Below are 25361 nucleotides of genomic sequence, written 5' to 3'. Positions count from 1 at the left end.
TGATACATTTCAGTTTGAGATGAGTGAAAATATGGATTGCCTTGAAATCTATCCAGATTCCTTAACAGGATAAGAACTCCTGGACTAGATGGATATTGTCAGCTTCTATGATTCTGTGATGCTATAGTTCCAGAGGTCTAGGGATCTAATTAACACTTGTGATGAAGGATTTATTCTGGAGTTTTGGGGTTAGGAGGGAGAAGATGGCCCTGGAGTTAGGCATCGAGCCCTTCTCTTTCTTTGTCTGATTATGGGACCCTAAATGTGGGTCAAGTCAAGATTCTCTGAGAAAGATCTTTCTATGTTTGTAAATCTGATGGTTTTAGCTTCCATTTATCATATTCTATGGCAGCTCTGCAGCACAGTAGTTAGAATCAGGAACACTCTTACTTTAATTCAATGGACAGGTTGGAAGCAGAGGTAGGGAACATCACCAGGGAACTATAAGAAAGAGTAGTAGATAATATTACTAAAATATAGCATATGTACCATCATGAGAGGTCACATATCATGGTGGCTAGAGTGCTAGCTTTCTAGTAAGGAAGATTGGGGTTCAAGTTACCTGGAGTCAGGAGCACTCAATTTTGTGAGTTCAACTCTGGCCCTAGATACTAGCTTGGTGACCCTGGGCAAGTCACTTAACCCTCTTTGCCTCAATTTCTTCATCTGTAAAATGATCTGGAGACGGAAATGGCAAAGAAAACTTCAAATGGAGTCACAGAGAGTTGGATGTGACTGAAAAATAACCTAATAATAAAAATGATATTAATATTCTAGATTATTATTATTATCCTGAATAGAACTATAGGGAACTCCTAGTGAGGCAGTTTCTCTGAGAATGCAGAGTGGCAGAGACTGCAATTTATAGACTTATAGAGTGGCCTGGGAGCCTTGAGAGATGTAATGACTGCCCTGAGTCATAGAATTAGTAAGAATTAGAAGCAGAACTTGAACCCTGGTCTTCCTTACTAGAAAGTAAGCATTCTATCCTCTATGGTGTGACCTATCGTGATGGTATTATATGCTATAATTTAATATATATGAATATTGACATATATTAATATAGCAATAATGATGCTATAATTTAATCCTATCTGCTCCTTTTTCTTATAATTCCCTGGTGAAATTCCCTACCTCCACCTCCAGTGTGTCCATTGAATTAAAAGAATCAGTTCCTTCCACCCATACTTGAGAGAGAAAGTGGGAATCCTGGAGTTGGGTTGGTGATATTCAGTGAGTGAATGAGAATTGAAAAAGCAGCAGAAGGTGTAAGTGGGCTCCCAGGAAAATTCCGTTGCAATTTCCTGCTCCCAGGGGTCTAGCTCCCCATCATCTCTGGCTAGAGCTATAACTAGAGTAGAGTGATTAGAGCTTTGCTTCAAAGCACTGAAATTTATAGGGTCCTGAAAGCATTAAAATGTCCATAGCGGCACAGAAACCATTACATTTAGCATTAAATTGGCAGGGTAAATAATTGAAATATGACCCTACCAGGTGGCACCTTCCCTTATCCCTCTTCACCCCTAGCTCTGCTCAGCTTTCCTTTTTCATGCTTTCTTCTGATTCCCATGAACATCTGTGTCCTAACGTCTTTGATCCTTCCTTCCCATGGGGTTGCATCCGAAGTCTCTTCCTGTCCTCAGCTGGATTTATCTTTTGCTGTTTGTCATGGACACAGACATTTTCTAGTTACCCTTCTGACTCTAGTCAAGGAAGCTTTGGTTCATTTTAAAGACATTTAAATCCAATGTAAAGATTGAATGAAAGAAGTTATCCTTGAAATCTTTCTCTCTCCTTCCTTCTATTTTGTTTTTTTCCCTTGAAGCTGTTGATCTCCTGAGCTATTCTATCCCAAGCAGGGATTATCTCCAGATCCAGCATCCCCTAGGCCTTCTCCATGGCCAGGGGCCTGAGTAAAAATGAGAGGAGGGGGTTGGGGAAAAGGACTTGGCTGTTTCCCCACTTAGTTATAAATAGAAATTTAGGTACTTTTTTTTTTTAAGAAGTAGATGATGAAGAGGAGGAGGAAGTAGGAAAAAGACAGGGAAGTTGAAGAGTGAGAAGAGAAAGAGAGAGAGAGAGAGAGAGAGAGAGAGAGAGAGAGAGAGAGAGAGAGAGAGAGAGAGAGAGAGAGAGAGAGAGAGAGAGGACAGGGGGGAGTCCCCAACCCATCCTGCAGCCATTAATGAGCTCAGCCAGCTCCTTGTGGGTTCATTAGTTTTGGTCGCCAGATGGAACGGGAGCAGCATCTGGCAGATGGGCAAAATGGGCTCTGTGACATCCTGTGAATGTCTAATTAGAAGTCCGTTCCAGGCCTGTACAGCTAGAGAGGGCCCACTGCATGATGCTAATTCAGAGTCAGAGCCCAGAGCAGTCAAGAGTCCAGCGTGGGCCTTTGGATGCCAACTGGCTTTTAAATTTGGGGGGTGGAGAGTGCATGGGGAGATGTCTGATTTGCTGGGTACCAGCCCTCTCTGAACTCCTAGCCTTTATCTGCTGTTACTCCTTTTCTACTTATCACATATGTACAGTCTCCATTAGGTTAGTGTTCCTGTGCTGTATCTTCTTTTAAAAAAAGTTATCTTTATAAATAAATGGGTACAATTACAAATTAATGACAAAATTTATAAATAAAGTGTGCAAGACACACTTCCAAATTGGTCCTTGTTGTAAAAGCACACTCATACAAAACCCAAACCCCAAAATAAAACCATAAAGGAACTGATACAAAAAATAGAATTCTTTGATCCGCACCCATCTGACTCCAATGGTTCTTTCTCTGGAAGTAGATAGCATTCCCCATCTTGAGTCTTTCAAGATTGTCCCAGATCATTGCATTGCCAAGAGTTGCTAAATTTTCACAATAATCCTCATCCAATATCTTGTACAATGTTCTCCCATTCACCCTGCTGCATCAATTCCTGCAGATCTTTCCAGCTTTTTCCAAAATCATTTTGCTCACCATTTCTCATGGCACAATTTTATTCTATCACCAACATGTTGGGTTGTTTTGCTTCTGACTAGTTTATAAGGCCCTTGAGGACAGAGATCATTTGTCATGTTTCTATGTATTCTTCACTTGGTAGCTCCTTAAAAATAACTTCAAATTTTAGAATGAGAAGGGGCCTTCACAATTATCCTGTTCAACCTCTCTTCATAAGTATAGAGGAGGAAACTGGTCCCCACAGAAGTGAAGTTACTTGCCCTACATCATACAACTAGTTTGTAATAGAGCTGAGACCAAAGTCTAGGTCTGATTTCCAGGTGTTGGGGCTTCACAACTACATTACACTGCTTCCCAGTTGCAAAAAATAAAAAAAATAGCCTATATTTGTTGCACATTTGATTCTCAAAATGGCCTTAGGAAGCAAATAGGAACAGTATTAATTCCTCATTTTAGAGATGAGCAGGTTGGAAAAAAGTAAGGGGGTGATGTAGGAAAAGCAAAAGGAAGAAAGAATGAAGGAAGGAAAGAAGAAAAGATGGGAAAGATTGAGGGAAGGGAGGAAGAAAAGGAGGGAGAGAGGCAATGTGATTTAGTTATTTTACTAGGCTTGACTCTGAAGAGGTTAGACTGAGCTTCTGATTTTCAAGGAATACATCAGATGGATCAGACCAATCCCTGGGTTGGCAGGATCATAGGCTGAGGTGCCAAGGGGTGGTAGGTCACAGTTGCTCTCCTACGTCTTCCTTGGAGTTGGAGAAAGTAGGAAGGAAAGAACAGATATCTCAATAAGTCTGTAAGGTAATAATTCAGTTGTCCTAGCATCATCATGGATGTGAGTGTATTATTGACTGAAATAATAATAACTAGAAAAGTTAGAAAAGCTCTGTACATATGCTATCTCATTGGAAAGGCCCAGATTATACTTATGATGAGTTTAACTTTGAAAGGATCTCAAATAAATGTCAGTAATAGACTTGGGACCTGAGTTGTGGTTGATAGAAGGATGGCTGTAAAGTCAGAAGGACCTGAGGCTTCGTCTCCCTTCTGACACATTTCAGCTGTGAGACCCCAAGTGAGTCACTTAATGTTTCAGTGCCCTGAGCAACTTTTCAAGATTATAAATTACATTGATGGAGGAAGTTTCCACACCAGGAATTCCTTACACCAGTGAAATCACGTCTAGACCAAAATCCTGCCATGTCATCTCAGAATTTTATCATGTTCTTTTTGAACCTCTACCATCTATCTCAACCCTCACAGCATCTTTGTGAGTGCCTCCTAGGATCTACTCTCTCTCTACCTACTTGTTTATTGACATGTTGCCTCCTCCATTAGAATGTAAATTTCTGTAGGGCAAGGATGATTTTCGATTCATCTCTATGATCCAAGGACTCATCCTTCCAATTTAGCATGCTGTTCACTTTGTTGTGTTGCCTTTCCTGTTCTTTGGCATCATCTCCAGCTTCCTGGAGTTTAAGGGGATGAACTTCACTCCCTCTTATATGAGCTTCACCCTCCTCAGAATCAAGAGTTTCAAAGTTGGAAGAAGCCTCTGAGTCCCATCTAGTCCAACTGGAACTTGTTGTTCTTAGTGAGTGGTCATCTAGCCTTTATTTGAAGATGTTAGAAGAAAGGGAACCCCCAACTTAACATACCGAGGCAGCCCTTTCCCCTTGGGAACAGCTGTAGTTATCGGGAAAATTTCCCCCTTCCATCAAGTCTCAATCTGCATCTTTACCACCTGTGTTCAGAGCTTCTTGTTCTGTCCTCTGGGGCCAAGAAGAAAATCGTCCACATGACAAATCCTGCAGATATTTGTTATGATCTTCTGAGGCTTCCCTTCTCCGCTGCCAAATGTCCTCAGTTCTAACAACCAGTCCTAATATAATATTAACCCCAGCCTGTCACCATCTTGGAGTCCCTCATCTGGATCCACTCCAGTTTATGATGTCCTTCTTAAAATAGAGTAGCCAGAACTCTGAATATAATCCCAGGCTGAGGTCCTTGGCCTTGATGACTGGGGCTAAGTATAGTGGGACTCTGGCCTCCTTATTCCTGGGTAATCTGACTCTTGGTGCAACCCAAGTTTTGTAATCCAAGCTTCCTCATAGGCAAGATGGATCAAATGTGGGTAGGATTGCACAGCCCCTGCACCCTTTAAAGCAGCCCATTCCCATAGTTCTGGGCCATGGGCTAGAATGGCCTGAAGCTCAGAGCCTCCCTCTCTCTACTATACCCCAACAGGTCACTCCTGGTTCATACCCAGTTGTCCTCTGGCTGCTGCCCACAATTTGTGAGCCATTTAGGCACTGGGCCACTTACTCATGTGCCACAAAGGCTTTTCACAAGCAAGAACATTGTTTTTATTGCTTTGGGGAGGGAGAATGAGAGGGGGATTGCCAGGTGAATTGATTTTGTAGTCTGATAAATTGTTTATAGTCTTTCTTAAGGCTGTTCTAGGTCTCCCTCATACTGGAACAACATCCATTGACATTTAAAGCAAGACTTAACTGAGCTTGCATTACTTACCGTAAGCAGATTTTGGCTTAACCTGGGAATTCAGTTCTCTATAATGAAAGTTGCCATGAACCAGAGAAATATAAAGAGGACAAGTATCCCTTTGGGCAGAGGTGTACTAGTATATTTTTAACAACTATCTCTCGGAGGAGAGGAAGTTCACACACACACACACACACACAGTAGAAATTGGGAATAATCAAGGAAAGGCAGGAGCATTAGAAGGATCAGACAAGGCTCCCTGTAGAAGGTTGGATTTTAGCTAGGACTTAGAGGAAGCCAGGGGACAAAGATGAGGAGGGAGCAAATTCTAGGCATGGGGGATAGCCTAAGGGAATGCCCAGTAGGGAGTTGGAATGTCAGATACAAGGTGTAAGGAGAAAGAAGGGCAAGGTTACTGGATCCCTTAGGATGAAGGGGAATTGGGTAAGGTTAAATATAAGAAGGCTGGATTAGAGAGGAAGGGGCCAGCTTGTGAAGGGCTTTAAAAATCAGAGGGTTTTTGCATTTGATCATGGAGGTAATAGGGAGCCACTGGGATACTAGGGAGTAAGGATGGTGGATGGTGATAGGATCAGATCTGTGCTTTAGAAACATCACTTTGACAGCAGAGCAGATAATGAACAGAGGCAGTTCAGCCTCCTGTCAGAAGTAGTCTCAAAGGGAATTGCTGCATTGCATAGGAGGTTGCCCTCTATGGTTCCTTTCTTAGCTTTTGGTGCTATTTCTGGCTCCATAGTTACAGCAAAAACTGAAATAGATTATTGTCCCCTTCTCCCCACATGGCCATTGCTACCTTTCCTTTTTTGCATCCTACAGTCAATAGTAATTACATTAGCCAGTTGGTCAGAAGCCACTGCATTCTTTGGGAGAATTCGAAGGCTAAAATGTGTTATCAAGATGGACCCATGTTCAGAATGCACTCCTTTGGCATCTCTGCCTCTTGGAATGCCCCATTAACTTCCGAACCCCAGTTTAAGTGCCACCTTTTACACGGACCTTTCCTGATCCTCCAGCTATTAATGCCCCTCCACCAATTGGCTCATTTATTTGGGAGGGGGGTGCATGGTATTTCTCCCTAAACAGTGTAAACTCCTTGAGTTTCATTTTCATCTTTATATTCCCAGCCCCCTAGCAGAGTACCTGGTCCATAGAAAGAGGAGATCTCTCACTCTAGGAAGATGGAGAGTGAATGGGGATAAGGAGAAAAGGAGAAAGAAGGAGAAAGCTGAGAGAGAGAGGCATGGTTTACATGGGGCTGGAAAACACAGGATGACAAGGAGGAGAGAGCTGGATGTGAAAGAAAAGGCAAATGCAGTAAGCTTTTATCAGCATGTACATTAGCTCCCTTATAGACTGCAGGGCTGACTTCATCCTACATTGACCTTCTTCTACTCTTCCTCATGTATCCCGGAAGCTTCTTCTTGCTGTCAGTGATTGTGTGTTCGGGAATTACAATTTCGTTTTATCAGCATAATTAAGGAGGTAAATCTTCTCATTCCCCTCTCCCTGGCTCTCCTAAGCCCTCTGATCCCTCTAGACTTCCATTATAAAATGCATTTCCCAGTCGGATGGAAATGGTAGATTATCTAATTTTAAATCGGTCCATCAGCAAGCATTTATTAAGCTCCAATAATGTGCCAGACATTGTGCTAGGCTCTGCAGAGGAAAAAGTGAGGCAGTCTCCACCTTTAAGGAGCTTACAATTTAATTGAGGGCTGCAGTAGACATACAGTACTCATACAGTTGAGTAATGCCAGAGGAGGGAATTTTGGTATAGGTAGACACAAGGATTGAGTGAGATGGAAGGATGGGAAGGGAGGGTACCCGACAGTAGAACAGATGGCATAATGCCCATCCTAGGTGTCCAGGGGTATGGCTGGATGAGAATGATCCATGTTCTTGTGTCTCTTAGTTGGGAAATTTAGTATAATAGGAAACGTGTTGGAATTGGAAACATAAAAACTTTGGTGGAAATTCCAGTTTGCAATCTGAGCGACCTTGGCAAGCCACTTCTCCTCTGTAGAGTTTCAATTTCTCTTCTGTAAGTGTGGCATGATAGAAAATAGGCTGGACTTTTGGAGTTGGGGTATGGGTTCAGATCCCACCTCAGATATTAGACTTGTGATCATGATCATAATCCCAGTTTGTCCATCTATAAGATGAGGGCAGCAATATATGTAGTCCTTACTTCAGAGGGTCATTGTGAAGAAAATGTCCAGCAAATCTGTAAGTATTAGATAAAAGTCACCCTGTACCAACCAGTGTTAGCTCTGTAGACTCCATAAACATACCCAGACTTGGGTTCCTTATTAGAAAGGATATCTGCAGATAAGTGGACCTCATGTGACTCGTGTCCCTCTCCCTATATGAAATAGGAAAACTTTAAAGCCAATTCTTGTCCAGATATACAGCTCCTGACTTGTTCATAGAAACCTACTCAAAGGGACAGTATGTTGTTGTTGAGTCATTTCAGTTGTGTTCAGCTCTTTGTGATCCCATTTTTTTAAGTGAAGAGGAGATCCAGGAATTGCCATTTCCTTTTCCAGCTCACTTTATGAGTAACTGAGACGAACAAGGTTAAATGACTTGCCTAGAGTCACACAGCTAGTAAATGTCTAAGGCTGGATTTGAACCTAGGAAATGAGTCTTCCTGATTACAAGCCTGCCTGATGCTCTATCGACTATGCCACCTAACTGTCCCAAAGCATAGACTCAGTTAAAACATTTTATTAGAACAGAAAAGGAATTATTAGACACTAGACACTTTATTGGTGCTTGCTTCTTCACAGTTCTACCAGAAGAGTTGGAGAAAACAACTCTCATGATTCTAAATTGGGGAAAGGTCATTTTCTTTTTCTCTGGAAACAGAATGAGATCAGGTCTGTTCTCAGTAAAAATGATGGCAAATCTGGATAAATAATTCTGTAATGGAGTGGAAAGAAGTCTGACAAGCCTCTGGCATATCCAGATGTAGGTTGGCCACTTTCACGCATGATGTAGATGGCTCTCCTCTCTCTTTTGTCTGCTCTTGCCACCTCAGGAAAGCTTAGTTGTTCCTGTATTTATTCTGTGGCCCTCAGGAAGATACTGGGAATACTTGAGCTCCTGGATGAGACCAGTGCAGACTCATTTCACACCCTCTCCTTCCCCTTTGAGCTCAGAAATCTCCACCAATCATCATTTCTGCCTCTATTGTAGTTATTCTTTTTGGTAGGCATATGACCTCATGGGAAATAAAGTTCTGGAAAGCCTTGCCTTGTACTCTGGCATCATGGAAGATGTGTTTGGATGGACAGGCTCCTTTTACATAAATGTGAGCCATTATTAATATTTGCACCCTCTGCCTTGCAGTTGTTAAAAGGCATAAATGAGATGATGGATATGGAAGTACTTTGTAGCCATAAAGAGCTCTTGGTATTAATAATAATTGAGAACCAGCTGCTAATGCATCTAAATGTACTTTTCCTTTGCTCACCAAAGAAGGAAGGAAAGAGGAGGTGTCTGGGTAGAAAGACTTTGGGGAAGAAATGAATATGCAGAGGTTGGGAGGGGGGCAGGAACTTTCTTTTTTTTTTAATTAAACTATTTTTATTTGGAACTAAAACAAAATGGAATGGACATTTGCATATGTAGACTAGAAGAGAAAAAAGAGAATTGTATGTGAAACATGACCATTATATACAACTGGTTTTTATTTTAAGCATATAATAAGGTCAGCCTGTAGTTTTCAAAGTTCTCCTGCTGGATTGGTTTACTTTCAGGCCTTCCTTCTGTTTTTTTCTCTCAATTAAAAAAAGATTCCTCAATGACATTCTTTCTTTCCCCCTTTTTTTCTTTTTTTTGGCTACCCTAGCTTCATTACCCTTTTGATCTCTCATTAGAAGAGATAAAGAAATCCTTTGAAACAACTACATGTAGTTGAGCAAAACAAATTCCTACCCACCTGTTGGAAAAGAAAAACAAATCCTTCATAACAAATATACATAGTTGAGCAAAATAATTTCCCAGCAGGTCGTGTCTGAGGGTGTTTGTCTCATTCTCCATCTTGAATCCATCACCACTCTAGCAAGCTTCATTATTGGTCCTCCAGAATTATGTTTGGTCATTTCATGGATGAGGATTTTTAAGGGAATGATGCAGTCAGTAAACATTTATTAAATGCTTGCTATGTATGTGCCAGAACTGTGTAACCTGCTAGGGAGGCATAGAAACAGGAACTTCCCTAGAAAGAAAGAGGCAGAAAGGAAGGCATTGCTAGCATGTTAATGTGGGAGAGGAATGTGGAGGAGTTTCTCATTTGCTGATGACTAGAGAGAAAACCAGAGGAGTGAAGAGAGGAAATCCTCAGATAGTATTGGAGATTGGAGAGGTAAAGAAGGGGAGGCTGAGCTCAGCTTGAAGACTGAGAAGGTAAACAGTACTAAGAAATGGAGAAAGTCAACTTTAAACAAGATTTGGCAAGATGGTGGGTGTTGAGGAAAGGAACAATACCAAAGAACAAACAGGTGCTGAGAAGAATTGGGAGAAACTAGATAACTGGGCTAGAGAAGGACAGAGGAGAGATTTGTGTCTATTAGAAACCATTTTGCTTGTAGGTGGTGGAGCCCACCAAAGAAGTGAAACTGTGAGGTAGGGCCATGAGGTTGATAGCTTCCTTGAGGTCACCAGGAAGAAAACTTCCTAGAAAGTTATTATAAAGTATATCCCCCCCCCTTTTTCATGTTGAATTGGGTAAGGTATTTGGCATTAGTCAAGATGGAAGACTTCTATAGAGCTAGAGCTGTAGATTGTTCATGATGTCCAGCAGGGTCATTCCTAAGATGTATGATGCCCAGGATGGATTCTACTCCAAGTATATGTGAGAATTGAGGATGGGTTTAAACAGGATGGAATGAGAACAATTCTAATTTATTACCATGGGGGCTTAGGCTGTTGCAGAGGCATTGTAGTCTATGGGCACAGTAGATTTGGCAGCAGAGCCAAGAACACCCAGGTTTATGTCCGGTCTATGGTAATCCTAGGACAGCTGGGTGGTGCATTAGATAGAGCACAAAGCCTGGAGTCAAGAGAATGTGAATTGAAATCTGGCCTCAGATACTTACTAGCTGTGTGACCCTGAGCAAGATACTTAACTCTGTTTGCCTCAGTTTCCTCATCTGTAAAATGAACTGGAGAAGGAAATAGCAAACTATTCCAGTATCTTTGCCAAGAAAACCCCAAATGGAGTCACAAAGAGGTAGGACTGAATAACAATAAATGATAGTCTTAGCTTTTCTCAGTGACCTAGGCAAGATCATATGATAGGTCACATCTCCTAAAGCCAAAAGACAAAACATCACTAGAGCAGAGAGGGAATTTCCATGGCAGGAGATCCTGTTAGTATTGGAGTCAGAGCTCCCAAATGTTCCCCCTGTTCCAAAAAAGTTATCTTCTCCTCCCAGTTACCCAACAAATGCCTGATTCTCTTATAACATAGAGCCCTATGGAGTTGCCTGGATGCACTAAGAGATGAGAGGCATGGCTGCATCACTCATGCATCTGGGACGTGTCCTTAGGGAGCGCTTCCTGACATCAAAACCTGAACTCCATTCTCTTCTCCAGTCTGCCCCTCAATGACGATAATCCAGAGAGAACTAAAGCGAAAGCTTGCTGTAAATCCCAATTCATTATGTAAATAGAAATTAGAGTTATTGATAATAGCTTGTATTTATGCAATGTTTTGTGGCTTACAATGGTCTTTCACACATATTATCTCATTGGATCAATACAAACCCTGTGAGGTAATCATAATTGACATTTAGACAGGGCTTTGGAGTTTACACAACGGGCTTCATCTATCTTATCCCATTTGGTTTTCACAAGAACCCTGTGGGATAGGTTGTGTCATTTTCATTTTACAGATGAGGCAACTGATGCTCCGATGGAGGGGATGGTCTGCCCACAATCATGGGGTCAGTAGCTTTCAGAGGTAGGAGAGCTTCCATCTTGTAGCCCTTTGAGGCTCACAAATATTGCTTCATTTGATCCTCATAGTATTCCTGGCAGGTAGCTGCTGACAATATCTCCATCTTATGGATGAAGAAAATCTGTCTCAGAGAAGCTAACTAACTTGCCCAAACTCATAGCTAGTAAGACCCTGAAGGTAGGATTCAAACCCAGGTCTTCCATATTCCATTGTCCAACATTCCATCTTTCTGCCATGTTGTTCTCAGATAGGCTATGGAAGAAATAGTGTCTTTCTTTTACAGATAAAGAAATTGCTTCCAACCTTTGTCTCTTGGTACTGGTTCCAGGACCTTTTCTATGACATCACTATACATTGCTATTTATAATAACAACAACAACAATAATGATAGCTAACATTTATCTAATGCTTTAAGATTTGCAAAAAGCTTTTCGTAGAGTATCTTTTTTGAACCTCCAGGTGCTCCTACCTTCTCTCTTGAATTATGTTCCATTTTCTCTGGATACATTTTGTATGTAATTTTTTTGGGGTACATTGTCCCTCCCCCATTAGAATATAAATTCCTTGAGGGCAAGAACTTGTCTTTTGGCTTTGCTTTTCCTTTGGATCCCCAGCAAAGTCTTTAATAATAAATACTTATTGGCTGATGGGCAGCTTCCCCATCCTTAATCTTGGTTCTACCAATATTATCCCTTTACACTACCTTATGGGGGACCTTCATCTCCCACCAAATTGGCTTATTCACTATCTTCTATGAAGATGAAGCTCATGCCCACTTCCAAGTCTTTGCCCTTGTTGTTTCCTATTCTCAAGCATTCCTTTCTTACTTTGCAGTCACCTGATCATTTGGTTAACAAATATTAACTGAGCCCTTTGTGTACAGTAGGCTCTGTATGGGATATAAACACATGCATATTATTCACAGTTCTATCCTTTTGGACCAAGGTCATACTCTACTTCTTCCAGCAAGCCTCCCCAGCTGCACCAAAGGACATCCTGATCTTCCTCTTTGCACATCTCCTGTAGCTTACATCTATAATTCAAAATTTAGACTCTCATTGTAAGTTCTGTCCTATTTTTACCTACTATTTCATTATGTTAGATGCGCAAGGGATAGAACATTGAGCCTGGTGTTAGGAAGACTTGAATTCAAAGATGGCCCCAGATACTCATTGTAGCTCTCTGGGCAAGTCACTCAATCTCTCTTTGCCTCAGCTTCATCATCTATAAAATGGGGATAATAATGGCATTTACCTCCCTGGATAAAATGAAATATTTGTAGTGTGTTGAGAATTTTAAAATAGTATATAAATGTTGTTCTAGTTGTTGTTGAGTCCAGGCATGGCATTTCAGGCATGTCTAACACTTCATGACCCCATTAGGGTTTTCTTGGCAAAAATACTGGAGTGGTTTGCCATTTTCTTCTCTAGCTCCTTTTACAGATAATGAAACTGAGGCAAATAAGAGTAACTGATTTGCCTAGGGTCACCCAGCTAGTGTCTGAGGCTAAATTTGAACTCAGGTCTTCCTGCCTCTAGGCCTGGCACTCTATCCACTGTGCCACCTACCTACCTATTATTATTAGACCTTTATTAGACTGTAGCCTCCTTTTGGGTAGGGACAGAGACTTATATTTTTAGTCTCTCATTGGTTGCAGTCAATATTAGCTGGTTTACTAATTTATTCTTTTATGAGCATGATGGTTTCCAAGGCATAAATTAGATAGATAGGAATGAGGAAGAATATTATAGGTAATAGAATAAAATGTTCATGCTGGAAAGGACCTTGGCAGTCACCTAGTTGAATTTCCTTATTGGCTAGAACAGGTCCTGAAAGTTGACATGAGTTGCCAAAGGTCACCTGGATTATCAGTGGCAAGGCCAGTTGTCAAGTTATTGGGTCTTCCCCAGCCAAATGAGATGCTAGGCATGTTATAGGGAGAGTGAGGAGCAGGAAAGGTGAAATCAGCCTCTTTGATGACTTGTATAGCCCTTTGCCCTCCCTCTGATCCTCTGGTGGTCCCATCCCCATTTCCATTTCTAGAATCACAATCAAACCAATAGTGTCATCCTTACCTAGAAGGGTCTGTTAATCTTCTCCCTGAAGGCTTCACTCACTTTCTCTGGGTCCTTCCAGGACAAAATACTTTTCTTTAGCCACGTCTTCTCTACCTGTGTTGTCTCCTCCATTAGGTATAGAAGCTTCTTGAATTCAAGGACTGTCCTTATATCCATATTTGTGCTCCTAGAGCTTCTATCTGGCCCAAAGAAAGCAACTAATCCATGATTATTTTGCTGAATTTCAGGAAAAATTGGATATATGTGATATGTGTCTTCCATCACAGCACAGGGAATATGGAAATATATATTGCATGAAAGCCCTGATATCACCTTTATCAGAGTATTTATCACCTAGGGAGGGAGGGAAAGAATCTAAATCACAGAATGTCAGAAAACAATGGTCCATTGTTTCTACATGTAATTACAATTGTTTAAAAGGATATTTGCTTAAATAAGTGTTTATCAAGTGAAAAAAAAGTCATAGATGTAGCCCTAGGAGAGATCTTGCAATTTATACAGGGCTATTTCCCTTGCCCCATCTTTACAGATGAGGAAATTGAGACCTAGAGAGCCCAAGTGACTTGTATCAGGTCATAAATGGCAAAACTAGAATTCAAACTTGTGTCCTGTAGCTTCAAGTTTAATGTTCTTTCCATTACCGACTCGAGATGCCTTCCTCTTAAAAGAAAGTATTTAGAACATAAGTTCTTAACCTTTTATAATAATAATAGTTAGCATTTATAGAATACCTATGGGCCAAGCACTGTACTAAGTGCTTCATAAATGTTATCACTCTTGAGCCGCACAAAAACCCTGGGAGGTAGGTGTTGTTTTACGTAGATGTCAAAGAAACTGAGGCAAATGGGTTAGGTGACTTGTGCAGAGTCACACAACTAGTACTTTTCTGGAATTGCATTTGAACTTGGGTCTTCCTGACCTCAATCAAACCCAGTGCTCTATCCACTGCCCCACTTGGCTGCCTCTACAGTATTGTGGATCCCTTTGGCAGGCTGGTGAGATGGAATATTGCTGTGGGTTTTTTCCTACGTACTCAGTAGAAGGAACACTAAATTTTGGTTCCCTATTAGGGAAAACGGAAGATATAACTTCATCCAAGTTTACAGCCCTTTGAAATGCACCTAAACATAGTCTAGATTGGCAACCTTTGTACTAAATGTAGGGGTCATCAGCCACATTCTCCCTATTCCTGACCCCTATACTTCTGCCTAATCTTCCCTCCTATTAACTCTGTCTTCCAGCCCTCCCTTAGCCCCCAAGTATTTCAGCTTCCCCTTTCCCTTGAAGATTGGCGGTGCAGATTCTAGGTCTGGAGGCATGACTTCCCCAATCTGGTTTGCCTCTGCTTAGGTATATCCCTGAGGGCCTTGGGAGTGAGCCCATTCCATTCATATCCCAGAGGCTGAGTCATGGCAGAAGTGCCTCCAGAAGGGCACAGTCTCTGCAAGACACATGCCCCATCAGGGTCACAGTTCTTCTGTTTGGAAGGCAGAACCTTTTCTTTGGCTTGGCTTCCTTGGACCCAGTTCACTGCAGCCTCACCTCTGGGGTGAATGCCAGAATGAGGTGAGAAAAAGCATTTTCCTCGTTCTTTTTCTGGTTCCCAGATGCTCTCTCCTCCCACATATGCTTTGAGGCTTCTTTATGCTTTTCTAATCTGGATCCATGTGTCTAGCAAACATGAACAAGCTGTTGAGCTTAGAGATAATGTTAAGTCTTTCCTTCTCCCTTCTCCCTTCCCCCTTCCCCCTTTCCCCTTCCCTTCTTCTCTGTAGTTCTTTCTGATTTTCTGTCCCTCAGTTTGCCTGCTTTCCTGTTTCTGTTTTTTTATTTATTTGTTTGTTTGTTTGTTTTTGTCTATGTCCATCTCTGTCTCTGTCTCTCTCCAGCCAGAAAATTTCTGGTGAATCAGTTTTCTCTAAATATGGCAGCATGGAACCAAAGCATTAAACTCTTGCAAGCCAGTGAAATGAGGCAGCTAGTTCTGTGGGAGAGGATGTTGGGCTAGGAGGCCAGGAGATTGGAGAAGCAGCCTTTTGTTCTCACTGGGTAACCTTGAACAAGACTCTGAACTTCCTCTTCTGGAGGGCTCTGTAGGAGCTCAGCGGCTTCCATGATGAATCTTGGACTCTTCTCACTGGGTAACCTTGAACAAGACTCTGAACTTCCTCTTCTGGAGGGCTCTGTAGGAGCTCAGCGGCTTCCATGATGAATCTTGGACTCTTCTCACTGGGTAACCTTGAACAAGACTCTGAACTTCCTCTTCTGGAGGGCTTTGTAGGAGCTCAGTGGCTTCCATGATGAATCTTGGACTCTTCGGATCTCTACGGCCCCTGTGACAAGTATCTTCCCTTTGGAGGTACCATCCATCTACTCCATCTGGATGTTGTCTGCTCCATGGGAACTTGAGCTCCTTTTTCTCCCTTTGTGTCCCCAATGTCTGGGACACCAGTAAGTGCTTAATAAATGTTTGGTGAGTGATTGATTGAAGCAGTGTGATGTACTGAAAAGAGGGGGGCTGCACTTGGAACCAGAGTTGGAATCTCTCTTTGGTCATTTACTACTAATTTGACTCTGGGAAAGTCACTGACCACCTCTAGGACTCCATTTCCTCATCTTGTAAAATGAAAGGGTTGAAAGAAAACAGGAATTCTTTAACTTGGGGTTCCTGAATTTGATGTTTTAACCCTTACCTCCCATCTTAGAATGAATACTATGTATTGGTTCCAAGATAGAAGAGTGGTAAGGGCTAGGCAATGGGGGTTAAGTGACTTGCCCAGGGTCACACAGCTGGGAAGTGTCCGAGGCCAGATTTGAACCTCCTGTCTCTCATCCACTGAGCAACTTTGCTGCCCCCCCCAACTTGTTTTTAAACAATATTATTTAAACTGTATTTCAATAGAATTGATTTCTTTTGGAATATGTATTTATTTTATGCATTTAAAAACATGCTAAGGGACACACAAAATTTTGAGATCTCATCTAGCTTAAATTTCTGATCCTATGAGGACAAGCTTTGAGGTTCCATGATCCATCTGTGAAGTTGACCAGCTGAATGAGGTCTCATCCAGTCAGAGTGAGGACAAGCATTCAGGAGTGAGCTTGTGGCCTCGGCCAACTTCTTGATTCAGGAATAAAGCATTTCTTTCAGCAAATTAAGCCAGCTCTGGTTTCCAGGACTCTGGAGCCCTACCTTTTCATGAACCCAAATAAAATCTTGGCTCTGAGCTCGCCGTTCCTCTCGGAGGACAGAGCCATCCTGGCATGGCATTACTGGGCCTTGCAAAGTATCCTTACCAGCTCCTGGCACTGACCTCTCTTCCAGGAAGTTATCAGTTAATATCAGATGATTGCTGCTATCACTTTTGTAAACAGCTCAGTGAAAAAAACCAGACTGCATTTAATTAACCCCTTGCCAGCCACAGTCGTCCAAGCTGCCCCAGAATGGATTTTCATCTGTGTATTGTTTGATAGCTTCACTGCTTTCTGTGACATTTTATGAATTCAGATCCAGGATCAAGTTTAAAGTCCTCAGACTAGCAATTTCAAGGTCCTTTGCCATTGGGCTCCCATCCATGATTCTGACCTTACCTCCTCTTATTCCTCTGCATGGTCTCATCACTATCTTAATAGGGGAAAGTGTCAAATTATATGACATCATAAATGAAAGGATATTTACTTAAAATAGGATGCAGGGCAAATAACAAGGAGTTAAATCGAGTAGAGAGCCAGACCTAGAGTCAGGAGGATGTGAATTTAAATCTGGCCTCAGACACTTCCCAGCTGTGTGACCCTGGGCAAGTCACTTAACCCCCATTGCCTAGCTCTTACCACTTTTCTGCCTTAGAACCAATACAAGGTATTAATTCTAAGATGGAAGGGAAGGGTTTTTAAAAAGTGAAATACTTTCTATATGTTATCAAATCATAGATTTAGAGCTAAAAGAGGGCACAAAAGGTCTTCTAATCCAATTTCCTCATTTTACAGATGAGGAAACTGAGGACCACAGACAATTTGTGACTAATCCCAAGACCTCCCAGGTAGTAAATAGCAGAACTATTTGAACTCAGGTCATTTGGTTCCAAGTCCAGCACTCTTTCCTGTGCCATATTATTGTCATCCCAAAACACCTTCAGGGTATGAGAAGAAGAAGAAAAAATATTTTTATATATAGCTATTGAGGGCATCGTGATGTAGCGACAGAGTTCTAAACTTGGAGTCAGGAAGTCTTGGTTTTAAATCTCCCCTCTGACTCCTACTGGCTTTAGGACCATGGGAAAGTCCATTCTCTTTTCAAAGGCTGTTTTCTTATCTATAAAATGGTGATAATAAAACCTGTAGCACCGACCTTTATCTAGATGGGCTGATGGGAAGCTCAAATAAAATAATGTACGTGAAGCAATTTGTAAACCTTTAATTGCCATATAAATGCCAGTTGCTATTCACCTCATCTTACAGATAAAGAAATGGAGATTCAGTTAGTATGTGCCTAAAATGGGATTTAAACTTGTTTTTCTTCTAATTCTGAGTCCAGAACTCTTACCACTATACCGTGTGGACTGTCCTTCTATGTGTGTACCACCATCCATTCCTCTTCTTCCCTCCCCTCTCCTCTATGTGCTAATGCATACGATTTGAAATTTTCTTCCTTTTTTTTTATCCAATTAAGGCAAAGGATATTATTGCAAGGTCTTTGAAGAGGCCACTTTGGGGAAAATCAAGTGCCACATTTAAATTATATTTATATTTCTATATGTGTAAGGTGGTTATTATTTCCTTTCTGGAAAAAGGCCTTATGATCTGTAAGAACAAAGTAAAACTTCGAGATCTGTCAGGTTGTCTGTAGTTATAAGCTGGATTCTGAGAGCCGGATGCTCACAATTTTCAGAGGCACCAACTGTTAGTCGAAGGGCAATCAGCTATCGAGTCCATTCTTCTAGGAGGACAGTCTCCTACATGAAATCCCCAGCCTTTCCTTTGAAGATCTCCAGTGAAGAGCAACTCACTATTTCTCAAAACAGCCCTTTCTACTTCTGGATGGCTCTAATTGATAAGGAAATTTTCCTATATCTGAGTGATGTATGCCCTTAGCTCTTAATTTTGGCCTCTGGGATCAAACAAAATCTGACTATTACTTTGTCCTCGTGACTCAATTTTAAATCTTTTTAGATAGCTCTTATATTTTAGTTAAATCTCTTCTTTAGGCAAAATATTCCCAGCGTCTTCTACCACATCTTTGTATGCTATGAACTTTATGCCTCTATCTTACTGGTCCATTTCACCTTCATAACATCACTTGTAGAGGTCTGTTTCTCTCACTGGAAACTGGTAACTGGTACAGGGTTCCATCCCATGGACAACCTGCAGGTTGACCTCTCTGCCACAGATCTCTCCCCATTCTGGCTGATCCTGCACTCTTCTATCAAAACAATTTTTCTAAAGCTCAGGTCCAACTGTGTTACCTCTCTATGGAATCAACTCCAGGGGCTCCCTGCCATTTCCAGATCTCTTCTGTTTCACCTTTAGAGGCTTCATGATGGACATCACTGACAGTGGCTTAGTCGTTTGTCCAGATTTGTTGACTTGAATTCATCAGGGAAAGCTGTATCCTCTTATTGCAAAAGTCTTATGAATTATCTTGTGTTTGAACTCCCTTCTAGCCATTTTTGTTCCATCTTTTCTGGCTCAGGGATCATTTATCTTTGGAAAACAAACCAGCAGCAATAGAAGAATCAGGTGGTTCTGCCTTCTTTCAGTTATCCTGGCTATTTTTGCTACTATCGGAGGACCTAGAGATTTTCACAGAAGAAACAAACTAGTCAATAGTGCTAAAAAGCAAAATCTTGTGTTATGGGCAGATTTTACAGCATATCATGGAAAGAACTTAACTTTTAGTTACCTAGAGAGGCACAGAAAAAGGGGGAGCAAAGAAGAGGTGAGAGTTATGTTGGTATCACAAAGACATGAAAGACAAAACTTTGGAAGGGGGTATACATGCTCCAACCACCACTGGCATCATCACAGGATCATAGGGTTTGGGCTGAAGTGGATCTTCTAGATCATCTGGCCCAGCTTCTTCATTTTACAAAAGAAGGAATTGGGAACCAAGGCTAAGTGAGTTTCCCAAGGTCACCTAGGTAGCAAACGATGGAATTGGGATTTAACTTGAGGCCAGATCTTCAGGAGGAAGGAGACTGGTGATCCAGGCAAAAGCTTCTTGCTGCTATGGCAACCAAGCTTTCAATCACTCCATCATTTCTCTGCTACAGAATAACTGGCCCTCCTGCATAGGGTTGGGCTTTTTTGCCTGTGAAAGATATCTAAGCTTTTTACAGAAAAGGTTGTAATCTTAATCAAGTGTATACAGTTAGTTTCTCATTCCTGATGTCACAGATGGAGAAATGCCAAGCTTAGGAGAGGGAAGTATCTGGCAATGACTATTCCATATATAATAGCAAGCAGTTATAGAGCTCTTTAAGGTTTTCAAAACACACACACACACACACATATAATCTCACTTGATCTTCACAACAGCTGTGGAAATCAGGTGCTATCGTTGTCTTTATTTTTGCATGTGTGTAAACTGAGGCACAGAGAAGGTAACTGACTTGCAGCCTCAGTTTCATACTGAGTTTTATCTTGACTAATACTGTTTGTATAGGGCCATATCACTTTTTTTGAATCATCTTCTGTTACCTCCCTTTGCATTGTCTTTTGTATAACTCTTTTAAAGAAGAACAAAACTAAATCCTTACCTTCAGTCTTAGAATCAATATTGTGTATTTGTTCCAAGGTGAAAGAGTGGTAAGGACTAGGCAATGGATGTTAAGTGACTTGCCCAGGGACACACAAATAGGAAGTGTCTGAGGCTAGATTTGAATCCAAGATCTCCTGCCTCTAGGCCACCTAGATGCCCCCCGTACCCTCTTAAAAAAAAGAAATCTAAGTTGTCTTTAAGAGCATTCACATTGGTTTCTTTAGGCAATTTTTTTTCTTCTCATTAGAACTATTTTTATTTTTTTTCAGAATTTCATAGTTGAAAACTTTCCATCCATTGTGAACCCTTTGAAATTTGCTTTCCATGACATCTAAGACGGGCATCTATGTGGCACAGTAGTTAGAATGTCAGGCTTGGATTAAGGAAGACTTAAGTTTAATTCCAGCTCTAGATATTTACTAGCTGTGTGACCTGGGAAAGTCACTTCACCTTGTTTGCCTCAGTTTCTTCATTTGTAAAATGAACTGGAGAAGGAAATGGCAAACCACTTGAAAAACAAACAAACAAACAAAAAAAAAAACAACCAAAAAACAAACCCCAAAAGCAAATGGGATCATGAAGAGTCAAATGAACAACAAAAACATTTAGGTTGGATGTCTGATTATGCCTGACTTTTCTGTTCTTTCCTATTCCAAATGCTGAGATGGGGGCATGTCCCTGCTAAAGTGTTCATTACTTCTACTTCAGCAACCCTTTTATTTTTAATGGTCCAAATTAGAGAAATCATCTCTTTCCATTCATCTTGAGGGATGAAATTATCATCCAGTCAAGAATGTATTAACTGCCATGAAAATTTCAAGATCACCAATGTTCCCTTTTTACTAACTATCAGTTAGTGTCAGACTTTTGGTCTGTTTCTGAACTCATCTCTTTCTTCCTTCTGTTCTGGTGGTCTGTTGCTTACTACCATGACAATATTCCTTCTGTTTCTTCTTCCATTGATCATCACTACAACAAAACTCCACTGTACTTTCCTATTCTGTTTACAATATTTCTTTATATGAGTACATTTTAATAATGAGTGTTATAAGTCACAAGCTTTTCTTCTTCATTTATAATTTTTATGGTTGAACAAAGAGTCTCAGTTTCATGCTGACAGAAAGGAAGAGCATTCACCAAGCTCATTAAATAGGGTTTCTTCTAACACTTTCATGCCCAAACTTAACAATTTTATTAATGTAAGACCATCTACCCAAGATTGTGGACTCTGAATTATGGACTCAATGTATTTACATATTACAGCTGCTGCATTTTACCATAGAGATTTGGGCCCAACTGACATTGATGTTCATAACCCTGATCAAAGGAGAAAGGCCTTTAACAGGGAGCTAACCTTGGGAATAGAGGTGTAAACTGAAGTACAGTTCCTTAATCTACTTGTGGTCCTTGCCAGATGTTGCTTCTTATTCTGTAAAATAAAGAATAACATTGTCAGGATTCTAAATATGATTCATTTGTAGATCTCTAAGCTACTTTTTAAAATCAACAAACATTTATTAACCACTTACTATGTCCCAGGCACTTTTCTAGGAAGAAAAGGAGAATTTCTGTGATGGGCTGACTACGAAACATTGATTGAGACTATTTTTGTTTCCCCAGGAAGGATCAATACCTCCTCTCTCCTGTGAATTGTTGGTATTTAGTGCTGAACCAGACCCGGCGTGAGAGTAGGGACCACGCTACTCTCAATGACATCTTCATGAACAATGTCATCGTCCGCCTCTCCCAAATTAGTGAGGATGTTATCAGGCTCTTCAAAAAGGTGAGTTGGGATACCATTAATGAGAGAAAATGTGGGAGTGTCAGAACTCTGGTCCACCAGACCTAAACGAGGAAAGATTCCAGATTATCCAAGGTGGGAACACCCATGGATCAGAGGAAACACAAGGTATATTAATGACATAAGAATGAAGATCTCTTCCCTTTTTCCAAAACTTACTGCCTCATTGGACCATTAAACTCTTGACTTGCATATCATATATCAACAAATTCAGTTGTCTATCCATGGGGATTACCTTATCTTGTGGATTAACCCCCAAAGTTTTAAAGCACTAAGTTTACCTTCCCTTCCTATAGCAGCTACTCATAATGAATCTGGGTTCCTTTCTCTGTCATCAGTTGTTGGGTGCTCAAGGAACAGAAACTAATTTTAATATCAGCCCAAACAAAGTATAATTAGCAAAGAAAATCTGCTGGAATAAAGGATGTGTTCCAAAGGGAAATAGACATGGCTTTGGTATAATATGTTCTTTTCACTCCCTGTGTCTAATCATTTGCCAAATTTTGTTGATTCTGCCTCTTTAGCTCTTACATAATCTCCTTCTTTCCACTCCCATAGCTGGTATCAGACCCTTAGTCCAGGCCTTCATCACCTCTTGTCTGGGCTAGGAAAGGAGACTCCCAGTTGGTCTCTCTGTTTGCAGTCTCTCCCGTCTCCAATCTACCCTCCACACCACTTACCAAAATCAAAAACTGCTCAAAAACTCTAGGATAATTGCCTTATAATCTCTTCTTCTTGGGATTTTGAGTCCTCTACAGGCTGGCTCTAAATTACCCTTCCAACCTTAATTTATTTGATTTTCCCTTCTTGCATTCTATTTTTCAGTCAAATAGGACTGTTTGTTTTAATTCCTATTGCTATGCCTTTAACTGGTGCTCTTCCCCATGACTTGAATTTACACCTTTACCTCCACCTCTTAGAATCTCTTGCTTCAGGCTTCTAGGTTTAGCTTAGTTCAGGCATCACCTCCTATTGGAATTTTTCTTTATTATCCTCTCAGTTGTTTGTATTTTCTTTATCTTTACCTTGTATGATACACATTTGTGTACATGTTACAATCCTACTCTGCACTTGACCCTGAAAAAAAAAAGAGGTAAAAAAATCAGTTTTGTAAAACCAACCAACACACTGGCCATGTCTAATAGTGTATGTACTATTTTACAGCCACATTTTTCTACCCCTATAATGAAAGAAGGGAGTTTCATTTTCTCAATAATTCTCTGGGGTCAAGCTTTGTCATAGTTATATGGTATCATCTTCCTTCCTTCCTTCCTTCCTTCCTTCCTTCCTTCCTTCCTTCCTTCCTTCCTTCCTTCCTTCCTTCCTTCCTTCCTTCCTTCCTTCCTTCCTTCCTTCCTTCCTTCCTTCCTCCCTCCCTCCCTTCCTTCCTCCCTTCCTTCCTTCCTTCCTCCCTTCCTTCCTTCCTTCTTTCCTTTTTTTCTTCCTTCATTCTTTCCTTCCTCCTTTCCTCCTTCCTTGCTTCCTTCCTTGCTTCCTTCCCTCTTTTCCCTCTTACTTCCTTCCCCTCCCTTCCTCCCTTCCTCCCTTCTTTACTGTTAAAGTCATTGGATATATTGATTTCTTGGTTCTGAAAACTTTGATTTGCATCAGTTTATATGTCTTCCTAGACACTTCCAAATTCTTTCTAGTCATTGTTTCTTATGGTGCAATGATATTCCATTATATTCATGTGCCAAGATTTGTTTAGCTGTCCCCCAATTGAAGGTGACTGGCCACACTTCCACAGTCCTTTTATTCATATTTAAAATCTGAAAGCATTAAAAGGACATTTTCCCCTTTTGCTATTAATATAGATTCACCTTTCCTCCAGATTTGATGGTAGTTCAGAGCTGAGTTGTGGGAGGGCAAAAGAGAAATAAGACTGTGCCGCCTTTTTAGCTGTCTAAAGTTAACCAGCACATTAATTTGGAAATAAATATAATTATGATGATTCCCCCGTCCCCGCATAGTGCTGGATATGAGTTCACTCCATCAGTTTCTCTCTTTTTAAGCTATCAAGGTATTATAGTCTGTTAAAATCTCCTGTATTTCTTTCCTCCCTGGAAATATCAAATCTTAAGGACTAAATTCCTTTTTTCCAATGGGTGGAATTCCTTCCTTCAGGTGTCAGGCTTAGGAATAATGGGATGATTTGATGAGCCCGGAGCACAGAGGAGAAAGGAAAAGCCAATTTCAAATCTAATCAACACTCAATTATCTCCAAGTGAATTATCCGCAACGCAGATTACTCTCAACATGCTTTTTAATACCAAATGGGTGTCTCTTAGCTATTCTTCCTGCTTTCCCCCAAGCCCATGAAATACTATTGAGGCCTAATATTTCCCCTAGAAGTTGTCAAGGCAGTGTGCTAGAGTGGGAAGAACACTGGATTCACCAAACTTGGGTTTGAGTTCCAGTTCTGATGTTTACTCTCAGAGGGTCATAGCATCCTCCGAAGTCATCTGGTTCAACCCCTTCATTTTACAAATGAGGCCATTGGGACCCAGGGCTGTTCTATGACTTGCCCTAGGCTACCCAGGTCATGAGGGTCAGAGGCAGGATTTGAATACAGGTTCTCTGACTCCTGACAACCATGTTGTTTGGGCAAATCATCTCAACCCAAGTCTGTAAAATAGGCTTAATTATATTTTCACCACGTGAAGAATGTGCTTTGTAAATGGCAAAACTCTTAATATAAATGTAAACTATTACTATTAATTATTTAGGAAGGTGAAATTTTATATATAATATATATTTATATTTCATTCATTATATTTATATTATAATTATGTGATAAGGATATGTATTATATATTATAAATATGTATTTATATATATAAAATAGTCAAATAGTCTCCCTCCTCGCCCTTCCCCTCAAAAATATATTGTCTGATGAGTTAAGTGTTTTGCAAAGCGTAAAACAGACTATAAATGCTACTATTGTTATTGTTATTATTGAAATGATTATTAAACACATACTAATTTAAATTTCATGAGAGCCAGTCTGTTGTAGTGCCTCTACTACTGCCTCTGATGTCTGCGGGCTGTATGACCCTGAGCAGGTCACTTAACCTCTGTTTATGAATCCTCATCTGTCAAATTTATCTTACCACAAATACCATCCAACATGATTCTGCATCGTAGAACTTTTTATAAATCTTACATTTTAAATATAAACTATTATTTTAACTGATTTATATTATATTATATTACATTCTATTATGTTACATTCGATTATGTTATGTTATATTATGTTATATCATATTATGTCATTATATTGTATTATATTATATT

At 40.6% G+C, this 25361-nt stretch overlaps 1 protein-coding gene across 6 annotated transcripts in view; it reads left to right on the top strand.

Annotated features, from left to right (window-relative positions):
• SRGAP3 (SLIT-ROBO Rho GTPase activating protein 3) overlaps nt 1-25361 on the top strand; it is a 287676-nt gene that overhangs the window by 129304 nt on the left and 133011 nt on the right. For all 6 annotated transcript variants that reach the window (XM_007500149.3, XM_056804578.1, XM_056804579.1 and 3 more), the window contains exon 3: nt 21888-22050. In XM_007500149.3, coding sequence (XP_007500211.2) covers nt 21888-22050 — 163 coding nt within the window. The remainder of the gene's footprint in view (nt 1-21887; nt 22051-25361) is intronic.

Source organism: Monodelphis domestica, chromosome 7, assembly GCF_027887165.1.
Source record: "Monodelphis domestica isolate mMonDom1 chromosome 7, mMonDom1.pri, whole genome shotgun sequence".
NCBI lineage: Eukaryota > Metazoa > Chordata > Mammalia > Didelphimorphia > Didelphidae > Monodelphis > Monodelphis domestica.
This window is presented reverse-complemented; position numbering and strand designations above follow the sequence as displayed.